This window comes from Mixophyes fleayi, chromosome 11 (genome assembly GCF_038048845.1).
Source record: "Mixophyes fleayi isolate aMixFle1 chromosome 11, aMixFle1.hap1, whole genome shotgun sequence".
NCBI classification, from domain to species: Eukaryota; Metazoa; Chordata; class Amphibia; order Anura; family Limnodynastidae; genus Mixophyes; species Mixophyes fleayi.
In genome coordinates this window covers 66,942,244-66,968,154 of record NC_134412.1, presented here as the reverse complement: position 1 = coordinate 66,968,154, position 25,911 = coordinate 66,942,244, and the positions used below count along the sequence as shown (strand labels likewise).

Below are 25,911 nucleotides of genomic sequence, written 5' to 3'. Positions count from 1 at the left end.
TGAGTGTTCCCTGTGGAGGTGGAATTTAACCCCTGAAATACTTTTCCAAGGAGATATTATAGTTACATCACTGATGCTTCCTGATAGCAACATGGCTAAAAAGTGCAGTTCAGGTATGGATTAGATTATGTCAGGCGCCGTCCTGCTGTCTCCTCGGAATGGCCGCCTGTGTCGCTGCCCAGCGCATCTGGTTGCCAGGCAACCAGACGCAGAAGTTCCGGACGCGGCCTTCTGCGCATGTACATCCCGTTGCCTAGACGCTACTCTATAGTCTCGGCGGCAGCTGAGATCAGCGCTGACGCCCACCAGTCCTACTGGCTCCTCAAACTATAAAAGGCACTTCCTGAGCACTCACCTGTGCTACAGTATCAGGTTTTGCCTCCAGCATTTTCCTGTGTTTCCAGTTCCTGCATTGTTCTTGACCTTCCTCGTTTGCCTGTGACCCTTCTGACCTGGACTGTTTGACCACCCCTTTTGGATCTCCATTTTGTACTGCGCTACCTGAACATAACCAACCCGGCTTGTCTCACCATCCCTCCGGATATCCTTGTGTACTTCCCACTACCAGAAGCTTACCGACCCGGCCTGTCTGACAATCCTTTCTTGTATCTCGCTGTTGACTCGTGGAAGGACCCTGACCTGCGTGTTCCTCCAGCGGAGTCCATACCTCCTTCGGGGGTCTTTGGTGAATACCAGGGGCAGGTTAGATTCCGCACCTTCTTCCGAGTTATGCCAACAATAGCAGGTACGCAAATATAGTTGTGACAGATTAGGGGGTTGTAACACCATGCACCATGCCCGTTGCTTTACAGTTAAGCCAAAAGTTACAGTTAGGGTAAGGGATAGAGTTAGGATTAGGAACATTATTGTCAACCTAATAATACTGTCTACATTCAAATTGTACACCAAATTATACTGTCTTCATTTGAATTGTCAACCTAATAATGCTGTTGATGTTATTAGTGTCGACTTTCCAACCCTATCTATATAATGGTGTCAACCAAATAATTGTTGATCATGTAACTGTAGCATATGTATGACACGCAGGATTACTATGAGTAGTGCTAGCATACTTGATGGGCCGCGCATGCGCAAATGAACTGAGCAGTGATGTCCGAGAACTACATCTCCTAACACGTTTGGGGATGAGTGATGGCGCCCAGAGTAGTGTAGAACAGAAAACAAATGCTGGAAAGAACAGGAGAGATGGAGCTTGAGAACACAGAGAGGAGCAAGTGTCATCCAGGTGGAGAGACCAGAAACCGAGATAGACAGAGAGAGAAGGCTTGTCAGAGTCGGAAAGCAGAGTTTAGTGACTGAAGCATCAGGGAGTGATTGAAGGAGATTGGAGGAGGAAGTTAGGAGAAAGAAGAAGAGACCATTTTGTAAGAAGTGGATGCAGCTGCCAGACTCCATACCTGAGAGGAGCCATGCTGCCAGTGGAAGTTGGAGACCAGTGGGATAAGTAGTAACCGATTACTATATTACATACTTAAATGGACTGAGTCTTGTATTATTGTTAGTTAGACAGGGAACTGGTGTGGGAGACCTGAAGACTTATTTGTAAAAAACATTTTGCAGAACTATGCTTTAGTATAAAGAGTTCAGTGCAGGGAGAAATAGATTGGAACTTTGGGACTGAGACACTAAGAAGAAAGAGTTTATAAAAACATAAATGTTAATCCCTTTGAGTGGAAAATGTTACAAGTGTGAATTGTGACAAAGTTTGAAGTAAAGGAAAAAGTAAGATGCTTCATCATAGCAAAAAGAATAGAACAGCCTGCATTTACTACATGTGAATTTGCCTCCATATTGGATTGACCTCATGTGAAAGATAAGGAGTGTTGCTCTTAAAATCTTCAAAATAGATCTATTATCCTGTCAAGAAATGATAACAAGAAGCATTACTACTGGAAATCCTTTGTGCTTTTTCATGTTAAATGACTCAGAGGGACTATATAATTGGCCCATTCATCCATATTGCATATATACATATCAAGTCCAGGAACAAGTATTAAGGATCAACAATTTTTTTTCGCTCCCTGATACCAAAGACATGAACATTTATATCTACTTTTCAAATCGTATTGCATGTTTTTTATGTATTCTGGTTGAGGCAAGGTTGAGTGTGATAATAGCACATTACCATAGAAGGTTGTTATGTGATGAGAGTTTTGTGTATGCTCTCAGGAAACCTATAAATAAGTGGTCCAGAGGTACCTCTTAATGTGATAGAGAATAGAAGGTGGGAAATGTACAAATTGTGTTTAAATATTCGTGTACATTTTGCTGCTATCTTAGACTATTACTCTAATATTTCTTGTCCAATGTTTCAATTATTTCCATTGTTATATACCTACCTCTATATTAACATTTTTCTATGGTGAAATATATTTCTGAGAACAAAACGAAATTAAAACTTTAGTGGCCCACGCCTCAGCAAATATACGTGTCAGTGTGGATTCTAAAGACCAGTCTGGAGTATTGAAATACAATTTGAGTGTTTGGGGTCATAAGTTGGTGGACAGAGGGCTCCCTTAGACTCCCTCTGGTATTTGCAGATTCACTCAACATTACGCAGCGAAGAAATTACTGAATCTTGGTGGAGGCACTGCGCAGACGCTATTATGGCGAAGATTGCTATTTATTGAAAAAAAGAAAACACCTTTCTCCCCACTCTGGGCAATGGGGTGTTACATGTGTCTAACATGTTTTTTTGTCAATATTTCTTTCTGAATCAGATGCAGGAGTATTAGACAAAGTCCCTTTCCTTTAGATTTATCTACTTGTTCTTCTACCTGCACAACATGAGTCTGGGCCTAAAACAACCGCTAAACTATTGCAGTTAAAGATGCCATTTGTTCTTGTAGTTATAACATCACTAGTGTTGAGAGAACAGAAAAACACACTGTGAATACTATCACAGTTTGATGCATTTTGTGTCTTGAAGTAACACATAAAAATTATGTCAGGTGTATGTCAGACATGTACTTACACTCAATGATAGCATAGAGATGTGGCTGACGGTGTACGTTATAATTGTGAATGTCGCATTACCCTATGCATACACAAATTAATGTAATGAAGTGTCATAAACGCAAAGAGAATAATGTAGAGGTAGTGCTATTAATAAGTTGCATTTGTTATTTAAGATGTAATTATATACAAATGCCCACACATTCCTCATTTGCGACTTTAGAAATCCAATAGGCATCTACTTTAGGCATCGGCATCCAATAGGCATTTTTAATAGGCATAGTCCAACTGGCCAATAAGAAATGCAAATAGACGGCTGCAACTTAACATGGAATAACAGTGAGAATAATAAGTTAAGCACTATCAGCTGCAGGGGTCTATAAACACATAATAAAAGGCCAGTGCTGCTGGCATCATGATCATTAGGTCCCATCTACAAGGGCATGTGACATATAAGTGTACACACATTTACGGCAGTAAACTAATGCTTGCTCACATATGGTATAAATGAACTTTATTGTATCAATGAGGTTTTGTGACATATTACATGAATGAACCTCATTAATACAATCAAGTTCATTCATAGCCCATGGGGCCGTCTATACACAACAGACCAGACAGTTGACAGTCTTGATTGTGGTGGGGCAGTCCTGATTTTGGGGGACTGTGCCATTCAGTTTGGACTTTATCCCTACTGTAGGGACAGTTGGGAGCTATGCCCCCTCTCCACTATTCAAGTTTTTTTTTAATTTAATTTTTATTTACACAGATTTACAATGGCACTGAACTGAATTAATAGGATTTGAGGTAGAATAGTTGCAGCTTTTTAAGCCTCATTCTCCAGTGGACCTGCTGATATGCTATTTCCTCTCTATTTTTTAATCAATGTGTGGTACTTAGTAGCGGTGGTAGTCAATTTAACGATACTGACTACCCAGACAGCAACTACAACGACATGGCAATTTCGAAGACTACTACCCCGACATGAAAAAAAAACAACTTAAGATGACACAGATGAGTTGATGTGACGACCTGATGTGTTGCTGACTAAGGAAAATGACGGCACGTCAAAACGCAACTCCTTTTAAAACGACGAGGGTTAGGGTTTGGGTTAGGGTTGACCTTACCTTTACAAGCCGGGTCCGTTCATCGGCGCTTTAAGAGGATTTGTGCTTTGACGTGACATCACTTCATCTGTGTCATGGTAAGTCGGTTTTTTTTCATGTCGGGGTAGTACTCTTCGGAATTGCCATGTCGCTGTAGTTGCTTCAAATGGTACTACACTCCTTTATAGGGATCAACAGTTGTTACATCAGAGGAGTATACCCGCACTGAAATTATTGCTCAGAATACCAAAAGTGCTGTCGGACAATGAACAGCATAACTACAATAACTAAACTTGAACAGTTGTTATACCTGTCAGTAATTTTTAAGTACTGAAGTTTTATCAAATTACCAGAAACATGTTTTTTAACTGTGGAATTTTAGGAAGTAATTCTTTAACTGCAAATACCTTTGTGTGGTAAAAAAAATATCACTATTTAAGAAAAAGTGGTTCCCTAAATAACCAGAGATAGTGACGATGCAAGGTTTGAGGCACTGGGGCCACTTTATCACGCAAGTTTACAAATAATTCATTCAGTCAAGTTTATAAATGAACCATTCAATCCTAAACTTCTGAGGAAAGGGGCCTTAGTAGCTTACATTCCTACCCAAGCACTTTTTTGCTTAGCATTAAATTAAAATGCAAACAAATTCAACCTATCATTATTCTAATAGCATTGGTAGGAAGGGGAAAGAAAAACTTTAGTATGGGAGTTGTCAATTTAGTCTCAAAATTCAAAATATGAATCCGATGGATTCCCTAGAACAGACACCCCATTAATGTCCCCTACTATTCAGAGCTACCAATACCCTTTATTTCAAGAAAGGCGTCATTACATTTTTAAAATATATGAATTTTCCATCATTACATAAAGTGTTAAGGAATTCCAAAGCTCAACCCCCTTTACAGTAAAGAACCAGTTCCTATGCTGATGTATTTTACTTCTTTTTTTTCTCTTTTCTTTATTTTAATTTAAGCCTTTTATTCCCTTCTGTTGTTATTGTCCACCTTAGAACCTTCTTTAGTTCTCCTATGTTCTTTTCACGGTGTTGTGCATAAAACTGCGCCTCATATTCAAGATGTGGCTTAATTAATGACTTATACAAATGTAATGCTATGTATGCATTGTGTTCATGTGTGCTCTTTTTAATGAATCCTGCAATTATATTTGCATTTGCAGGCAACGCCTGGCATAGTGTCATTAGAAAATATGGACACCTAACATTCAAGGCTAGTTTTGTGGTCATTAATAAGAAAACATTAGAAAAGACAGAGCCCAATACTAATGTCTGTGGTATACCACTAACATAGAGCAGTCTGAATATATTCCATTTATAACTACCCTTTGACTTCATAATTGAGCCAGTTCCCTAGCCATGAACATACTATTTCCCCCCTAGACTTAGAATTCTAAGGGGCATATTCAATTCCGATCCCGATTCGCGGGATCGCGCCGGAACGGCCGCGAAACTAATCCGCGGTACCACAATAACGTGGATTTTCGTTCGCAGCCCATAGGGCTGCGTCCGAAAATCCGCGTTATTGCGATACCGTATTACAGGCAGTTGTGCGCATTTTCCACGGTAACGCGCGTTACCGCGAATCGGATCGGAATTGAATATGCCCCTAACTGTATGTACCTTGTGTAGAACACTTATATCATATCAATTGCACAAGGCAAGATCCAGTTTGAAATTTACCTCCTCATAAAAAGCTAAATTTGCTTGGCATTATATTTCCTATTGTTAGTAATCTGTTTCAGATTCAATATTTGCTAACCTTTTCTTTTCATTTTTGCATATTTTACTACATTTCTTGTATTTCCATAATGAATGTTCAGACACTTCTAGTTTGTTTTTCAAATAATAGCAACACATTTTAAACTGATACCCTACTTATTAAAAGAACATTGTACTTATGTTCAATTCTGATATTGAATAGATGTGAGCTGTGTTGCTCTTATAAATCATTGCTTATATTACATTAAATCATTGCTTTTTTTAACTCTTAAACTTTCAGATTACCATATGAGACAACACTTTGCATAAAAATAGAACATGCCGAAGTCAAAACATAAATAAATAAATACACAGTATATATATTACCAATTATTGCTTAATATATGTATTATATTAATGAATAAGTAAAAAACAAAACTTTTCAGGTACAAAATGTTGTACACTTGATGCCGTCACTAATATGATGATGTAGCATTATATACTGCATAATATAGTGTAATGATCTGATTGATTGGTAATATAGAAAACATACCTCCAGGTAAACCACCCAAGGCATCACCAATGTTGCCACTAAAAGATCTGCTACAGCCAAGCTGACAATTAGGTAATTGGTGGTGGTTTGTAGAGCCTTTTCCCTAGAAACTGCCATGCACACCAAAACATTGCCGAAGACGATGACGAATATAAGAAGTGTAAGAAGCATGGCATAATAATTGTAGTGAGTCTTCTGTTCAATGACCGTACCATTGGTGCCATTATTAAATTCATCATTATACATGGACAGATTCTTTAGATCCATGAAGGTGAGAAGATCCCTCTCCAAGTTAGCCCTGCAAAAATAAGATAATATGGTTAGGACAAACTATTACAGATACAGTAGATTATGTTTTTTAAAAAAACTGAAACAACTAGTCTTTATAACGTTTTATGTATAGATTGAAAAACTCACTCTAAAATACACCTATACATGTATAGTAGCCCATAATATTTGTGAATTATGCAGAAAAGACAATAAGTAAGTGTTTGCCGTATAATTATAGCAAATATTATTTTTTTTTACAATGACTTTGTTTTGCATGTCTATGAACTTACTAAGGCTCAGTACTAGAGATGATTGCAAACCTACATGTTTTGGTTTTATTGTGTTTTTGTTTTGGTTCTGGTTTTGCCCACAAATGCTCAAGTGTTTTGATTTTGGTTTTGTATCTAGATTTAATTAACAATTGTGAAAAATAAGTAAAATCATGTGATTTTAAATTGTTTTTGTTCTTGGACCACTTCTGTCTGGCAAGCTGAGCTCCGTAGCTGCCTCACTAAAACAGCCGAAGATGGCCTAAATGGAGTTGCTGTGCATGCACAACAGCTCCATTCAGTCATCTTTGGCTGCATAAGTGAAGCAGCTAAAGTGGAACGGAAGATGAGCATCTAAGGTAAGTATGAGGCAGGGGCGCACGCAGGATTGTCAGGGAGGGAGGGGTTTCCCACCCCTGACCATAAAAAAAAAACAAAAAAAAAAACACGCAGCAGCTCCGTTTCGGCAGCGAGCACTGTACTATACAGCTGCCGCGGCGCTGTCAAAGAAGCATCCGCAGCGGTGCTGTATACAATACAGAACTGCCACGGACGCTTCTTTGACAGCGCCGCGGCTGCTGTATAGTACAGTGCCGCTATGGTTGGCACTTAGTTAGCAGAGGGGGGGGGGGTTTCTGGAGACTCAGAACCCCCCCTGCGTGCGCCACTGTGAGGGATAACCAACTATGAAAGATAACATTAGCTGGGGGAACAACTATGAGGCATAATATGAATCAGGGGCACAAGTATGAGGGATGATATGAAGTGGAGACAAAACTATGAGGAAAATATGACTGGGGGACCAACTATGTGGCACAAAATTGGGCAGCACAGGTTTTAGGCATAATATGATCTGGGGTACTGTTGTAAGGCATAACATGAATACTTAATTGCTAGTCTCATGACTATTGATATTATAATGATATTAGCGTGATGAATTAAGAAATAATTAAATGTAATATAAATATATATACACAGTGGTCAAAGTGAAGATTTAGAGTTGGCGGTATGGAATTTGACAGTCAATCAAAACAGTAAAAGAAGTGGCATATGCCATACTACTATATAGCATATATATATATATATATATATATATATATAAAATAGAGATGTGCGCTGACTCTCATGTTTCAGTGATTCAAAACTGGTGCTGGTTCTAAACTGACTTCGTGTTTCGGTTTTGCTACCAGTTTTGTCATACAATCGCAAAAGGTTTTGGTTTCGGGTTTAATTAAAAATGGTGAAAAATAGGTAAAATAATTCATTTTGAGCTGTCTTTGCTCCTATATTACTATTTCTAGCATGAACATTCATTTCCTGTCATTTCCAGTCTATTTGCTATTGATCCCTTCATAACGGTCCCAATTTTCACCAATTTTTGCCAAAGTCTGCAGTGAGCTGTCTTAATGAAGGATTTTGTAACTTTGCCATCATTGCATTTGCTCTCTCTGATTCAATTAAGAAAAACAAAAAACTGCATAGTGCTGATATCTTCCTTTCATTGAACCCAAACTTTCTTTGCATGTTCAGACTTACTATTGCTGTAAATAACCACACAGACACAAATGTAAATTTGGCAAAAGGTCACAGTTTTTATTTAAACAAAAAAGGTGGTGGAGAGAGTAAAGCGAGTCAGCTAACAACTAATAGCAAAACAAAACAGTGGAAGGTCAGATTGCTATTACACCTCTGGTCCCAGGATATAATCCTTTCTTATGGCTTCCTACTAACTGTCAGAAGCTTTTAGAACCAGCAGGAAAGATCTTCACCTACAGCAGCCGCCTTTCCCGTAGAGATGAACACACTCACAGGTACTCAAATGCTCCCAGGACTTAACTCAACATAGTAAAAGCTTATGAGAAGGAACCAATAGCATGGAGATAGGAGAAATAGAGCCAATAGCACACTTCAACATCCACTCAGGGGAAAGCAATAATTTAATTACAGTCACACGCCTCTGTCACTTGCCGGAATGCAGGGGCAGTGTGAGACATCCCGGTTGCCCTGATGTTAGGGTGAGTACACTCCATCTTGGGGACCCCCTTTGATGCAAGGTTATGGCAGTCCCTGTTACCCCGGTGTTGAACGAAGCTTACCCCGGGACAATGATTGTTCCTCCCTTCCTCCCTCCTCATGAATATTTATAAGTCCCCTGGTTTGATTTAGATCGGCAGCATTACTGCACAGATCACATAACGAAAACAAAGCAGGAAAGCCCTGCTTTTGGCTACCGAAGAATGCACTGTCTAAGTATTGTGTGGCTAATCTTTGAATTCTTGTTGTATGGGTGCAGGCCACCTTCATTTTTTAGCATCCTTATTTGTTTATATAGCGGCAAGATAATGAAAGCCATGCTCTTAGCAATCGATGAATACTCTGGCAATATATTGTGTGCTTAATCTTTGAAATTTTGTAGTATGCGTGCAGGTCACCTTCATATCTCAGCATCCTCATTTATTTTATAGGGACAGGAACTTAGGTTACTCTTTACAATTGACTATCTACTTGTCTAAATATCTGCTGATGCCTCTGTCCATCTAATGACATTGGATTGTTACTGCTTCTTCACTCTCCATAATTGCCTGCTGTACAAAGTTTTCAAATTTAGTGTGTGTGTAGCATTTCAATATTTTTATCCCTTTTACCTTAAATTTTTTGTTGTTGTTTCATTTATCCAATGGGTTTGCTTCACTTGGTGGCATGGCAGATAACATTTTTTTTGTAGCTGCTGCAATGTTCTACATACGGGCCCTGAATGTAGAAAATGCCCAGAAAAAACCCTCACATGCACACATACTTTTATTAAATACAGATTCCACTGAATGACCCTTCCAAAATAGATAAGTATTGAAAAATGGAAAAGATTAGAATATATAGTGTTTTTTGAGGGGGTCCAGCTACATGCTGACCCTCACAAACAGCCTTTTTTAAACATAGATTTCACTGATTGACCCTTCCAAAATAGACAAGTATTGAAAAATAGAAAAGATTAGAATATATAGCGTTTTCTTGAGGTGTGCAGCTGCATGCTAACCCTCACAAACTGTCTTTTTTAAACACAGATTTCACTATGTGACCCTTCCAAAATAGATAAGTATTGAAAAATAGGAAAGAATATAATATAATATAATATAGCCTTCTTTGCGGTGTTCAACCTCTGCTGAATCTCACACGCAAACACCCATTTTTTTCAAAATGATTTCAGTTGTCACTGTCCCACACATGATTACTTTCACTAGAAAAACTTTCAATTTTTAAGAAACAAATATACTACTTAGTTCAGAATGATATCTCTCTAACTCAGTCTGTATATACTGTCTAGTAACATTATATATATGCAATACATTCCATTAACAACAACCAGTAGCCACTAGTCTGTGTAAAGTGTATATAAGATTAATATTTAAAAGCAATTGATCAGCAAACTATTGTAGCTGACTATTCTCTACAGAAATGCTTTACAATAATGACATGATTCTATTTCCTATGTCACTGGTTCACCCTTAATGCTATTTTATGAGCAGGGAACAGCAGCTAACATCCTCCCTACATGCTGTCTGTTTTAAAATGGCACTTGAGAGAATGAAGGAGGACTATATATGCAAAAGATGGCGATCCAAAACTCGAGAGAGTTTTGCAAAATAATGAACATGGAATGACGTTTTGCCTCATTTTGAGATCTGAGTTTAGTGGGAAAAACTGAGTCATTACTTGACTTCACTCACAGGCCCAATGTCAGACTTCAAGTAATCCGAACCGCTAATCTCTAATATATATATATATTAGAAAAAATGGAAAAAATATATTAAATTCATTAACAACTCTTAATACTAAAATCATTATTAAAAATACATTTTAATTTTTTTTCTTTTTTTTTTACATGGAATACATATATCAGGATGTTCTTAATGCCTACTGTACAGAAAATGCATATTTGCAGTTTGTCTTACTTGCAAACACATGTTCTGGCATATGCATCCATCATCACTAATAATCAGCACTTACACCTGCCCTGTAGCTGGTGCAAGTGATATAGCAAAAAATCACATACCTAAGAAATGTCCAGAGCTTGAATCAGGTGAATGTGCATGAACTCGACCATCTGCACGCCGTTACTGTACAATACCTAGTTGCAAATACCTCTTCCCTCCCCTGTTACGCCCGTCAAACCGTAATCTGTCGGAAGTGTCATTTGTGTTTAGAATTGAATTGCATGCACTTGCTTTTACTGGCGTAAAGTAATTTCATGAAAGATACGGCACGCAACAGGACTTATGTCCAAGAATGAATCAGGCCCATAGTGTTCTATAATCAAACTGAAATACAAAGCAAACTGTATAAGAGAATATCGCATACAATCCACTTGTTCGAGACATTAAAAGAGTGCATCTATAATGATACAAGCACCATGATGGAGGGGTAGTGGAGTGGGGAAGAAGAGACAGGGAAAAGGAGAAGAAGACTGGATATTTAGGTTCCTTCAATTTGACTGGAAAATAGTCTCATTATTACTTGAAAATACATTCTATTTTCACAGTATTTCTAGGTAACGTAATTTTAATAAATTGACAATAGATGGACACTATCAAGTGTTTAACTTTAATCATAAGCTCATACAATGATATAATATCTATCTTTGATTGCAAGATTTTTTTTCTTTCATTTTATTATATGTTGGCTCAAAATTTCAACTTATAAATCTGACAAATAAAAGCAATTAATACCCATTCAGTGCTAGGACTATAGAACAATTTGCTGTACCTGTAGGAAAACACAGACACGTTATGCTGCAAATTAACCATGTCTGCAAAGGCAAAAGGGTTATTATTGCTGAATAAGTCACTCATTCCCTCGCTTGAATGTGAAAGGCAATATCCAATTACTGGAATGACATTTGGCGTAATGTTCTAGCTGCTTCTGTAAACAATGTCCCCTAAGAAAAATTGACAATAATCACTTTGTCACTTGCAGAACAAATGCATTGAGCCTCACTTATCCAGATTATGGTGTCTTTCAATTACACTGTCTTTTTATTTTGCTTGCAATGTTCATAGCTGATCAATATTTTTACTAAGACTCATAGTAACATATTTTCTCCAAGATACACATCCTTATATTGCATGGAAATAGGCAGATACGCTTTCAAATAAATGAGTACAAAATTAATACAAACATTACAAGAGCACTTCAGAGATATTTCGCAGCACTAGCTCGCATTAGCAAACTCATTTAAAAAAAGATAGCCATAAAGACGCTGAATAATATTGTTTTCTGCATGTCAGTTACTGGTTAAACTAAAAGGCTACTATAGTCTGCATAACAAAGAAATTGTCACATAATCTCCAGGTACATGGTCCTGATGGATTACTCTCCACTGCAATACTTGCACAAGCTATTTTATTAGCTATGAAAATGTTAACCCTCTGATTTCACTGATATTATGTAGTAATTTAGGCAATTGAGTGGCAGTTAGAGATGGATGTACTCAGGGGTAGGCTGGGCTGGGGGGCAGTCCCATAGTGTGCTGCCTTTGGCTGGGTCATTGGGCAACCAGCTTTATTTCCCATTAAAATAGGCTGCTGAGTCGAGTCTTCCCCCCAAGCTAATCTTTGCCAGGCCTCTCCTGGGTGTACTTTTGATCACCTCTGTGTCTACCACCCACATAATATACATCTCACAATTATTTTTGAAGGCAGCGGGAAATTACAAGGTAGTGGAGAGGAGAGTCATCACATCAAGAACAATGTTGTTTCGAAGCCAGCTTGTCTGTGAACATCTGGGCAAGTGTTCTGTCTCTATGTGCAGCAATAAGCAGGAAGCCAAAAAAAACACTGGTTAGATAGCTATTCTGAGCTAGTGGATAACCACAAGGTGAAGGAGGAAGGATATCTCAACAAGTCCAAGATGGTCAGTGCACAATCACTATTTAACACCAAATTCCAGAAGGATATGGATTAGGGAGGATTAGGGATGCCATTAACCTAGCATAAAAATCATGAGCCCTTGCAACATGAAAGTGAAATCCTTCTCCAGAACCAAAACAGATTGGAGGTTTGTTAAATATAAATGATGAAGGACAGTCTGTTTACAATCAGCTGTTAATATGTCTACAATGACTAGTTAATTCTTTATGATTCCTCCTTGCACTTCCCTCATCCGAATCGTACCACATTATCTGTAGCTGCAGAAAAATGCCAGTCATCAATATGATAATAATGGTGGTTGATAATGCTTGTAACTTAAAATAGCAACAAGCATTTTCCACATCACCAGCTATGATAAAAACAAATTTAGCAGATACCTTATGTTTCAATTGTTCCCCATACACTTAGATTGTAAACTCATTTGGGTAGAGCAACTTTGTGTTTCTTGTCATTGAATTTAACATCATCCCCTCAATGTACAATGCTGTTTAATATGTAGGTGCTTTGTAAATAAATGAGGTTTATCATATTTAATAGAATCATTTGCACATTGCTTGAACTTATTCACCGTACCGTCAGTGATAGATTATAATATGGGCCCTAATGTAACAGAAGGGGGCTGAAACATCATGGGGTTAAAGGGTTGAGTGTCTAAGCTCTGGTCCCCTCTCCTATATCGGACATTTTAGGAGCTCTTACTCTACTTCTGTGCCTAGTTGAGTAGGGGTTAGAGGCACTACAGTACACTACACAGCTCCATATGTGCATCATGTGGGTGTCTGTCAAGGGTGCTGTTGACATCATCAGTGGACATCACCAGCACTCTGCATGAAGTTACTACCCACATTGAGAAGCAGTGGTGTGAGTTACTTTGAGCATGTTTAGTGCCCTCTTCCATTAGACGCCATATATTTATTTAATAAGCTCATAAAGGGGGAGACATCGCCATGATGGACAGAGTTAATTATATTAAAGAAGCTTGTCTAATTTAAAGTTTTCTTATAAACAGTTGACAAAAGATACTACCCATGAATTTTTAACAGTTCTGATACATATTTTAAACAAAGCCATAAGATAGATTTTTTTACTAAAGATTAGATGAATTCCATACAAATTCCAAGAATACCAATTTTTTATTTCCTGCCGAAGATACATAAATTGTTAGATAATCCTCCCTGGATGCTAATAGAATAGACACCCTTACATCACATATTCAGAATATATTGATATTTATCTGCAGTAATAAGTGCCTGAACATCCATCATATTTAAAAGGCACCATTGATGTACTAAAAGCCTTAGAGGTACTACAATGGAATGATAAGTACACATGGGCTACAATTGATGTACAATCAATACATCAATAATACACAAACAATGTTTTATAGAATGTAAACAGTTTTGATATGTTGATCAAAATATGGAAAAAAAATATGAGGAATTTATCTGTGAACGGATGAGAGTCATTCTTGGCCATGATTATTTTAAATTCCTATATGATTTCTACTTGCAGACATGTGGAACTGTGATGGGGACTATTTTCTCCCCGATAGGACTTGGCTCCTAATTTGTATCTGACCTGAAGTACCTCTATGCTACCAGAGGTGCTGTTGTTTGTCATTGGACATTACCATCTTGCCTGCAGGAGTTACCCTCCTTCCCTGATCATTACCAGCACCTGTTCCACTGCCTTATATACCCACCCCAAGCATTGCTCCCTGTAGTTCAACAAACGTTTGCTGCTTCTGACCCTGGCTTCCCTGTCTCTCCTTTTGCCTAATTCTCCCATGGATCATTCAGTGCCTCCAGACTAATATCTGAAGTCCGCTGTCTAAGTTGGATTACCAGAGTCTCCAGTTTCTCAGCTTTATCTGGCAATCCAGACATCCTTGTACATGCACTACATCTACTATACCTGAACAACAGTATCTCCTGCACCAGTGGCTAGCCTAGTAATCTAGTTTCTTTGTTCCAGAACTCCCTCAGTAGCCAGATTCCAGCATTACCAAGACTTTAGTTCCTGTTTGATCCAGTGTGCCTTTGTATTGTGACCTGATTCTGCCAAATACTTTCTGGTTGCTCACTACCTGCTACTGTGAGCTGACAAGTGTCAGACTATTCTGTATCTACTGCTGCCTGTTTGACTCTGAGCTCTGCAATACAGCTTACCAACATTACCAATTATGCCTATGATCTTGTGATACCTGTATTAACATTGACTTCATTATGAAATCACCTGTTTGACCTGTATAAATTTAAAATAAAGACACTTCGTTTGCAGTAGCTACCAATACTTTTTATTATATTCCTACTGGGACCCATAACAGTCCCCAGTTTTGAAAATTTGAGATACTGGGAAAACCAATATATTTGTAAGAAGAATTATTATACCAGTGATATTGTATTTTATAAATGGTATAGCAGTACAGTAGCATTTTAGTCTGGAAGGTTACAGAAGAAGGTTTTATAGATTTTATGAATTGTTTTAATTATATTAATTTTTATTAATAATAATTTGTACAGTCACTTCATTAGTATATATGTTCTTTACAGATTTCAGCATGCTGGGAGATAAAGTATTTTTGAAAAAAATTCAAAAAATTATACCTGTTTAACAAAGTAATTAAGGTTTTAAGAGTGTGGAAGGAAGGGATACAGAAAAAAAGGGGGGGGGAATACATAATGGGGAGCAGACATAACATTGTATATCACACCATACAATATATGTACCAAAACATGTCAACAATATCGTTCCAAAATGGGAGAAGAGACATAGTGCTAAGGCTTAGCTCGGGGGTGAAGGTGGCTCTGGGGGGGTTGGGGTAAGAATTATTGTGTGTTGTTAGGGGGTGAATTAATCTAGATCCTTCGCCATCAGTCGTAAATTTGTGCCAGGCCACCCACTTAACAATTGAAGAAGACAGTGACATAGAGTAAGGAGCATCTAAAGTCTCCATTTGAAAACTAAAGTGGATCTTCGTAATAACTGGCTGCTTCCATAGTTACGCAATTGCCGCCCTGGTGGCTACTAAAATATGGCCCCAGATATATCTGTAATGGTTGGGCAATTGATCAGGGTATAGATGGAGAAGAGCAGCAAGAGGTGTTGGTGTTAAGGATGTAGAGGTAACTTTCCACGCAAGGTTGAATACCTCATGTCATGAAGGCTGAATAATAGGGCACAACCAAAACACATGTATGAGATTCCCTACACCTCCACAATTGCGCCGCCACAGTTTAGATTGATTAGACCAAATCTTCTGGAGACAGGCTGGGGTGAGGTAAGTACGATATAACAATTTATACAACATTTCCACATGATTGGAACATTTAGATACAGTAGACAAATTGCTATATATAATTTCCCACTGAGCCGGGGAAAGGGAGATATTGAGATCCATTTGCCACTTAGTTTGCTAGCCTTAGTAAGTTTGGAGTAGAGATGAAGGGGGGTGAAGTGGACCATTCTGACGGTGGAGAACCCCAATGCAATGCCTTAGCCGCAAGTATTTGTAAAAATCTTTAGCTGGGAGGGCAAACTTATCCTGTAGCTGTGCAAAAGAGCAGAGACCCCCAGGGCTAAACAGGTACACTAAAGATGAGAGACCCGCCTGGATTCAGCGAGTGATGTCAAAATCAGAAAGAAATGTAGACACCGTAAGGAGGGAAATTTTACTAGTCGGGAGGGTAAATTCTGTAGAGGAGCCCACGGTTCTGTCCAAAAATCTTAGAGCGTCTACTATAGATGTTAAGTGGTCAGGCGGGTGAGGCCTCAGATGCTTAGGGAGCCAAATCAAATCTGCAATTGGGCACATATTGTATAGAGTCCTTTCCAAATTCACCCAGGGCTTATGGGGAGTCGGAAGAGACCAGTCTCTAATTTTAAATAAGATGCAAGCCTCTTGATATCTGGTCAGATCAGGTAACGCTAAGCCCGTCTGATTTTTGGACAAAGTCATGCGGGCACAAGACAACCTAGATGGACAGCCTTTCCAAATATACCGGAGCATCAATGTATGGAATGTGGACATGTACTTTTTTGGGAGAATGTAAGGAATAGTTCGGAATAGATACATAAGTTTGGGTAGAAGCATAATGTAAAAGGCCACTATTCGACCCAGCCACGACACCTCAAATGTCATCCATGAGGTAGTCAACTTATGGAGATGAGTTAATTTGGATGATAGTTGACTTCAAATACATCTGAGAACTTCACAGGGACGTGGACGTGGAGTATAAAATCTCTTTCTCCTTCCATGTATACTTAAATCTAGACTTCAAGCGAACTAAACAATCTGGCAGTATATGAAATGGCAATGCTTCAGTCTTTGTTTTATTAAGTTTGTAGTAAGGAGCCTGAATATATCTATTCAGTATGTTGTGTAGCAGATCTAGTGAATACTCTGGCTCCGAGATAAATAGTAAAATATCATCTGCAAACAGGCACATGCTGTTGGAGGCGCTTCCAAGGGTAACCCCTTTGCAGGACTCCAATATACGTAAATGTTCCACTAGAGGCTCAATTGACAAATACATAAATAAGGGGCGATAAAGGGCACCCCTGTCTTGTCCCATTGGTAATGGGAAATGTGTCAGATAGAAACCCTTTGCTCAAAACCTTAGCAGACGGACCGCGATAAAGCGCCATAAACGCCTGCAGGATAACCCCCTGGAAACCAAATTTGATTAGGACCTTTTTCATAAAGTCCCCATGCAATCTGTCAAATGCCTTCTCTGCGTCAAGAGAAAGCATTAGCAGCTCAGTGCAATTTCTTGAAGCGTATTCAACAAGATTTAGTACTCTTTTAGTGTTGTCTGACACCTGGCTCCCCAACACGAACCCTACTTGATCAGGGTGTATGAGGGATGGAAGAATGGGGGCAATCCTATTGGCAATCAGTTTTGCATAGATCTTAAAGTCTGTGTTCAGAAGCGCAAACGGCCTATAATTACGACACTCTGTTGAGTCCTTCCCTGGTTTCGGAATAGTTACAATCTGAGCCTCCGACATCTCCTTGGGAAACCCACCACAGCCTATGCTTTCATTAAATAAGGTGACTAATATGGGAACAAGATGTTTCTGAAACACGGTGTAAAAGTCGTTAGTATAACCATAACATAAACAAATGGCAAACAGAGATGGCGCTTCTAATGTTACCAGTGTGTGGAAGATGATCCACACGAAAATGCAAACATGAAATGCATAACAAAAAAATCCCCAAAAAGAAAGGACTTAATTATCAATACGAAGGTTCTATCAATAAATGAAGAAAAGTAAAAAGTTCCAAATAATAAAGTTAGTTCATTTCCTGAGTTCAATCAAATCCTGATTTCTAAATCACAGAAGTTCTCCAGAATTAAACATGTAAAAAAAGGAGAAACATAATATCATAGCGTAACCAATGCTATGAAAAAGGACATCCTTATAGATACTCCCCCTACCATAAGTACCTGTAATGAATAGATGCGTTTCACAACGTGATTCTCTCGTAACTCCTTAGGGTATGCAGTTACACTTAATTAGTGGGAAGACGGGTTGGTATATCAACGTGATGTTTTGTACTTGTGGAGTCTTCTAAACAGCAATGCCTGGCATATGATAATCAGGCTCGCGATCGTTCCCAACAAACAAGATGAGACATGCATGGGAGACAAATATTGCTCATAGTATAAAAGCTTACAAATAATTATTATGAATAAAAATGCATATATAAAATGATGCAGGAAATATCCATATGAATAAAAACAGTATTGGTGTGGCAAAAACGGAAGTCCAGTGTGGGCAGTAGAAATGGACTCTTAGCCTGCCTCTGTGGTATTCAGGCGTGTAATAAAAACAATGTCTTTCAAGATGATTAATGAGATCGCCCGCTTCTTTTCCATATATCCATCCGAATAGAGAAGGTAGAGAACAGTTCACTCAATAACTGTGTGCCGTAGCCACCCCCCTTACCGACGTGTTTCAATATAACAATCAGCACGGTGGCTAAGTGGTTGCACTTCTGCCTGACAACACTGGGGTCATGAGTTCAATTCCCGACCATGGCCTTATCTGTGTGGAGTTTGTATGTTCTCCCTGTGTTTGCGTGGGTTTTTTCCTGGTGTTCTGGTTTCCTCCCACACTCCAAAAACATACTAGTAGGTTATTTGACTGCTATCAAAATTACCCCTAGTCTCTCTCTCTCTCCGTCTGTCTGTGTGTGTATGTTAGGGAATTTAGACTGTAAGCTCCAATGGGGCAGGGACTGATGTAAATGAGTTCTCTGTACAGCGCTGCGAAATTAGTGCATCTATATAAATAGATGCTGATGATGACAAACAAAAACTTCTTAATAAACAGCTCTGCGACCGATCATAATTGGGCTAACTCGCCTCTCTTAAAATCATGAATGACTCACCAATTTATTCATGCTGCATGTAATACTATAATTATACACATATACTTTGCAGCCGCCTAACCAGGCACCTCATGGATAATTCCCTCCTTGACCCTCTCCAATCTGGCTACCGCCCCCTCCATTCTACCGAAACTGCCCTGGCCAAGGTTACTAATGATCTCCTATCAGCCAAATCCAAGGGTCACTTCTCGGTTCTCATCCTCCTTGACCTGTCTGCAGCCTTTGACACCGTGGACCACCCCCTCCTGCTGCAAACTCTTTTCTCTCTCGGCCTCTCTGGTTCTGTCCATGCCTGGTTCGCCTCATACCTCGCTAATCGCTCCTTCTCTGTATCCACGTCTGGTTCTTCCTCCTCCCCCTACCCTCTCCCCGTAGGAGTCCCGCAGGGCTCTGTTCTTGGCCCTCTACTCTTTTCGCTCTACACTTCCTCCCTTGGTGCTCTCATCTCCACCTTCGGTCTTCAGTATCACCTTTATGCTGACGACATTCAACTCTATATCTCCTCTCCTGATCTTTCCTCCACCCTCCTCGCTCAGGTATTCCGACTGCCTCTCCGCCATCTCCTCCTGGATGTCCAAGCGCTTTCTCAAAATCAATATCTCTAAAACTAAACTCATTGTCTTTCCTCCGCCCAGACTCCCATCCCACCATGACCTCTCTATTGTCATCAATAACACCACCATCTCCTCTGTCACCCAACTTCGCTGCCTGGGTGTCACCCTCGACTCCTCTCTCTCTTTTGCCCCCCACATTCATTCCCTTGCCCGAGCCTGTTGCTTCCAACTATGCAACATCGCCCGCATCCGTCCTTTTCTCTCTCAGGATGCCGCCAAAACTATCATCCATGCACTCATCATCTCCCGCCTCGATTATTGTAACCTCCTCCTCACTGGCCTCCCCCACTCCCGTCTCTCCCCCCTCCGCTCTATACTCAATGCGGCCGCAAGACTCATCTTCCTCTCACGCCGTTCCTCCTCTGCCTCTCCTCTCTGCCTTGCCTTACACTGGCTCCCCTTCCCCTACAGAATCCTTTTCAAACTCCTCACCACCACTTACAAGGCTCTCTCCATCTCTACTACTCCTTATATCTCTAACCTCCTCTCCATTCACACTCCTGCCCGCTCCCTGTGCTCAACCAACGACCGCCGCCTCTCCTCCACTCTTATCACCTCTTCCCACTCCAGAATCCAAGACTTTTCCCGTGCAGCCCCCCTTCACTGGAACGACCTCCCTCGTTCCATCCGTCTCTCTCCTACTCTGTGCTCCTTCATACGTGCACTCAAAACTTACCTCTTCCTCAAAGCCTACCAACCATCTACTTAACCCCCATCTCCTCCCTTTAGCTCATCCTCCCTTCTCTCCTCTTGCCTCAACAGGCTCCTCTTGTCAGAGCCATCTTAACAACATTATGGGCCCGAATAGAAATAGGTACTTTTCAGACACAAGCACAGATCTTAAAAGGCCAATTTTTGGAGAAAGGTTACAAAGAAGCAAATTTAGATAAAGCTATCAGTAAAGTCCAGAATATGAAAAGGTAGAATCTACTCATCCACAAAAATAATAAACAACATACAAAAAATTTGGAGAAGAGTTTAGGTATCCCTTTTATCATGCAATACAATACGCATTACAGAGATATAGAAAAAATAATGAACTGTCATTCGGCTATCCTGATAAGAGATCCGGAACTACAAGAGGTAATTTATGTTAAACCACACTTTATCTATAGGAAAGTAGCCACCTTAAAGGATATGCTGGTCAAAAGTGTTAGCACCAACCCCAATAAAATAATAGTATTTAATAATACTAAAGGGTTTTTTAGGTGTGGTTCTTGCATAGCATGTAGGAATACAACAATAATGGCTGCCAAAATGACAGAAATTAAGTCTAACTCTTCAGGTATAATCTACATGGTGGAGACTTTATGACCTGTAACTAAAAAAATTGTATATATTTGGTTGAGAGTTATTGCGGAAAACAGTATGTTGGCAGGACAACGGGTAAACTTAGGGAATGTTGCAGTGAACATATTAGAAATATAAAGAGGGGTAATGAGCAACACTCTCTGTTAGCGCATTGTAATGATGTACACAATTGCGGTGTTAGATCTATAAAAAAATTCTGCGGTTTAATGAAAGTAATAGGCGATTGGAGAAAAATCAATTCTAAAAGTGATTTGGCAAAAGCAGAAATTAAAATTATATATTCTATGGGAACATTAGTCCATAAATGTCTAAACACTGACTTTGAAATTAAATGGTTTCTGGAATAGAGTCTGGGGGTATGTGGGAAGCTCCTTTCCATTAGTTAGTTAGTATATTTGCCAGAACTTTTTCAGCACTTTTATTATAATGAAAGAAACAATAACAATAGAGCTGGGACACTATGGAGTTCCATTTGGAGTCATCAATTCAAGAAAGGTACCAGAAGATCAGATGGATTACATGTTTTGAAAGTGCCATATAGCTAGAGACAGATATATATGGGATACACACCTCAGGGACTACTGTTAGGTGTTTATACTATATATGAACGGGTAAATATTTTCACATCCATCTGGTGTTTAGATTGTGTGTTCAGATTGAGGTTTTTGCCACTCTAGGATATCAATATAAAAATATTTGTGTAATATTTTCCATTGGAGTATGTTTTCTATCACAAATTATTCTGATTGAAGGTTTATATTTGGTCATTTTTATAATATTTATTATTTGTAATTATCAAATGAAACATATCGTTCATATTGTTTGTTGTAGTGCCTATAAGAATACCGATCTGGAATGGCTACAGGTTGTATATTTAATATTGTGCACTGGTTAAAGTATATGTGTATAATTATAGTATTACATGCAGCATGAATGAATTGATGAGTCATCCATGATTTTAAGTGAGGCGAGTTAGACCGATTATGATTGGTCGCAGGGCTGTTTATTAAGAAGTTTTTTTTTGCCAGTATTCCTAAGCCTTGATAAAGATTGTTATATCGAAACACATAGGTAAGGGGGGGGGGGGTGGCTACGACAGACAGTTATTGAGTGCACTGTTCTCTACCTTCTCTATTTGGATAGATATGTGGAAAGGAAGCAGGCTCTCTCATTACAAGACTGGGCGGAGGGGAGCCATGGTCAGACCAGGTAATTGGGAGTATCAAGATGGTTTTAGAGTTTTGGAGGGCCCATTTGTCTGTGAGTATGAGGTCAATTCTGGAGTAGGTATTGTGACGTGAGAATGGTAAGTAGAGTCTTTCCCTCCTGGGGACAGTGCACGCCATATGTCGTACAAGTCATATTCAGCCAACAGCTTGCGGAATTAAAGGGAGGGGCCACCAGAATCTGAGGGTATGTTGACTCCAGGGGGGTAAGTCTTATCCAGTGTAGGATCTAAGACTAAATTAAAATCTTCTAATAGTATCAGACTGCCAAGCCAAACTTTCTGTTACTCTTTAAACAGGGCTTTCAGAAATGGTATTTGCCTAGAATTAGGGGCATAGAGGGAGACCAAGGTGACTGGCTTGTTATCTAAATGACCAGTTAAGATCAAATATCGTCAATGTTTATCCTCGAATTTCTGATGCAATGTGAATGTGACTCTGGGACTGAATAAGGACCAGATAAAAAAAAATGATAATGGTAAAGGGGAAAAAGAAGAAAAAAAATGGGAAAGTCAAACTGAAATATCCCAGAAATCGGGTTAGCGTATTTGACGCATGAGGATAAGGCTGGCAAAATGAGTAGCATGTGGGGGCGTGGAGCCTATATCGAAGGCATCCCCCACCCATGTCTTAAAAGGGAAACAAAGCTCTACAGGCAACCTAGAAACAATGGTACAAGGGAAAAACAACACAAAACAGAAACCCCCCTTCAAGGAAAGTGTCTAACGTTCGCAATAAAGGTGATTGTAGGTTTACTAAGACCCTAAGGGCAGGGGGAAAAGTACTAACACCTGTGCTGAAAAAAGGGCAAACAAAGGGCAAATAAATGCAACAATGCTGAACAACATGAAAGGTACTTAAAAGTTACCACTCAACACAGAATATTGCTATTTAAAGGTGGGAACAGCCGGGCCACCGAACCAGAGAGGGGAAAACCCAGAAAGTATTACAAAACAACAAGTTATTACAAGACACGTACCCCAATCCGCACAGCCCACCACCCAAAACCCACCAAGCCAAACACTAAGCATTGAAACAGTGAAAACATATATATATAACCGTTTGCATCTATAATGCTTATAAAAAACATATCAACATTGTATTGGATAATACCCATATGCAAAGAAACAGTCTGGCAAATCCATCTGCGAATCTTGCGAGGTAAGCAAAGGGTCCTTTGTTCGTAGAACCCCAGTCGGTAGCGATGCCTGGTGGGCGTTATCTAAGAGCTCCAAGAGGGGATCTCACATAGGTGAACAGTCCAACCCACTCCTGAAAAAAAAAACAACAAAGCAATATTTAGACCAGCTTGATCTATTACTAGGTCAGGTATGAGACACTGTCGACCAATCAGATCGGATCCACGGTTGAGATTGAGTGAGGTTAGAAGAATAGTTGATGTCCCATCCTTTTAGCAATTGGACACCTTCTTTTGGGTGCAAATGATATGCATTGAGTTATTCTTCTAAACCATGAGCTTTACTGGGAACCCCCATCGATAAAAATACCATTATCTTGAAGAGCTGTGGTGACCGCTTGGAAAGCGTCTCTTAAGGATAGTTGCTGCAGAGAAATCCTGAAACAGTTGCAGATCTGTCAGTATGTCTACATGTTCTGTAGCTCTTGCTGATCTCAACAGTTGTTCTTTGATGTGGAAGAAATGCACCTGGAGAAGTGCGTCTCTGGGCGATGAGCCAGTGAACGCTCTTGGTTTGGGAAGACGGTGGATCCTATCAATCAGGAGATCTTGATCTGAAGCTGCAGGGAGAGTGTCAAAACATAAGAATGTAGATCTGCGTTGGTTACAGACTCCGGGATGCCTCTGATTTTTATATTACTGCATCGAGAGCGGTCTTCAATATCTGCCATTTTATCTTTAAAATAATTAAACTCTTGGCTCATAGCTTCGTGGGCATCTATCAAGGCATTGTGTGAAGACACGACCTCTCTCCATTTTCTGATCAAGATGATTAGTACACTCTCCAATTTCTTCAATGTCTCCTTTAAGTTCCCAGATGGAAGCTTGCGTAGTTGAGGTAAGTTGAGTGTTAAAAGTAGCAAGCATTTGTTGCATCATGCCAACCATAATAAGAGCGTTCGGATCATACAGGATCGCCGAGGGAGTGAAGGGTGATGCCAGACCAGCTAGCGGGTTGGTTCCAGCACCTCCAGAAAGCGGGGACGCCGTTGGAAGGGAGGTCTTTATGTCCTTGCAGAGATTTAAAGTTGTTGACAGTAGGAATAGACTTATCAGGTTTTGATTTTTTCAGAGCCATGCTGAAGGATCTCAATGTAGAGTATGGTCAGGTCAATAGGAATACAGGTGCAGCACAAATTTATGTCTGGTTGACAAGGTAGAATAGAGAGTGCCGTCAATTAGACATGGATGGGGTAGCAGTAAGAAAATCAGTTATTAGGCATGTTAAGGTTAAAATACCATGGACCGATCAACTTGAAGAAGGTCATATCTACATAAGATTGTGGTATATAGATAGATAGTTGGATAAAAAATATAAATCTGTATTTGTGAGGTCCAGATTGCTGTCAGATGTTTGCCTTATGTGTGAAGAGAGATCTCAAGATTAAGGCATAAATCAGCCTACTCCTCTTACTGTGGAGATATGCAGATAGGCTTACTGTAGAGATATGTGGATACTGCACGCACTCATGGTATGGCAGGAGAGGACACACAGCCGGGTCTCGCCGGAAGTAGAGCAGGCTATTTGTGTCATGAACTCCTGGTTTTACCGTTGCTTCGGGGGGACTCACCAGATTCTTCAGGGTCAACAAATGTGCAAGAAGGGGGGGTCAGTCTAGCTGGGGAGTTTTCAGTGCACTGACTAACCGCTACACAATCCAGTCCAGCCGCAATCTTCCCCAACCGCGGGCGGCTATACAACATTATGCAGAGCTTCGGCAAAGAGAGTTTTACATGGAAAGAGACTGATTACATGCAAGTAAGGCCTGATATGTGTGAGATTAATGTGTTCTCACCATGTAGCAGTAAACCCACCGGGTAGGTAATGGCACCAAGATGTTGAGTGGGTTCTAGGTCCTGTAAGGCACTCCTCCATTTATGCCAATGGGTCCTTCTGACAGATGCGTCTTGCTGTGCTGGTGGTCTAGGTGTCAGGGCGCAACAGAGGGAGGGTACCTTATTGAGGGAGGCAGGCGAGGAGCCCTGCTCTGTGCCGGTTGTTTGCTGACAGTTCTGGTGGTCTGGCTGATGAGTCCTGGCGGCTGTCTAGTATTATCCTTCCCCGTCGTGTCTGATGCTGGCTGGGGTGGAGCCAATGCCAGAAAAACAGCCAACAGGGATAGCTGTGATGGGTCTCAGCAACCCGCGGGTCTGGACTGGAGACCAGGTTGGTGTGCGGTGGGCTCAATTCTGAGATCACTCGGGCTCCATTTTTGTAGCAAGCTCTGGCGGTGAACTCAGTCCCCACAGACAGTACCTGGGTCGATTTATGAACATCTCCTTCTCTTAATTCTGAAGAAGAAAATGGAAATGTAGAAGAAGATCTTTCTAAAACCAGGAATGTTGACAG

At 39.9% G+C, this 25,911-nt stretch overlaps 1 protein-coding gene across 1 annotated transcript in view; it reads right to left on the bottom strand.

Moving 5' to 3' along the window:
• The window catches only part of DRD2 (dopamine receptor D2), a 197,197-nt gene that overhangs the window by 110,669 nt on the left and 60,617 nt on the right, over positions 1 to 25,911 (bottom strand). Inside the window, exon 2 of the mRNA XM_075191305.1 lies at positions 6,353 to 6,650. Coding sequence (XP_075047406.1) covers positions 6,353 to 6,650 — 298 coding nt within the window. The remainder of the gene's footprint in view (positions 1 to 6,352; positions 6,651 to 25,911) is intronic.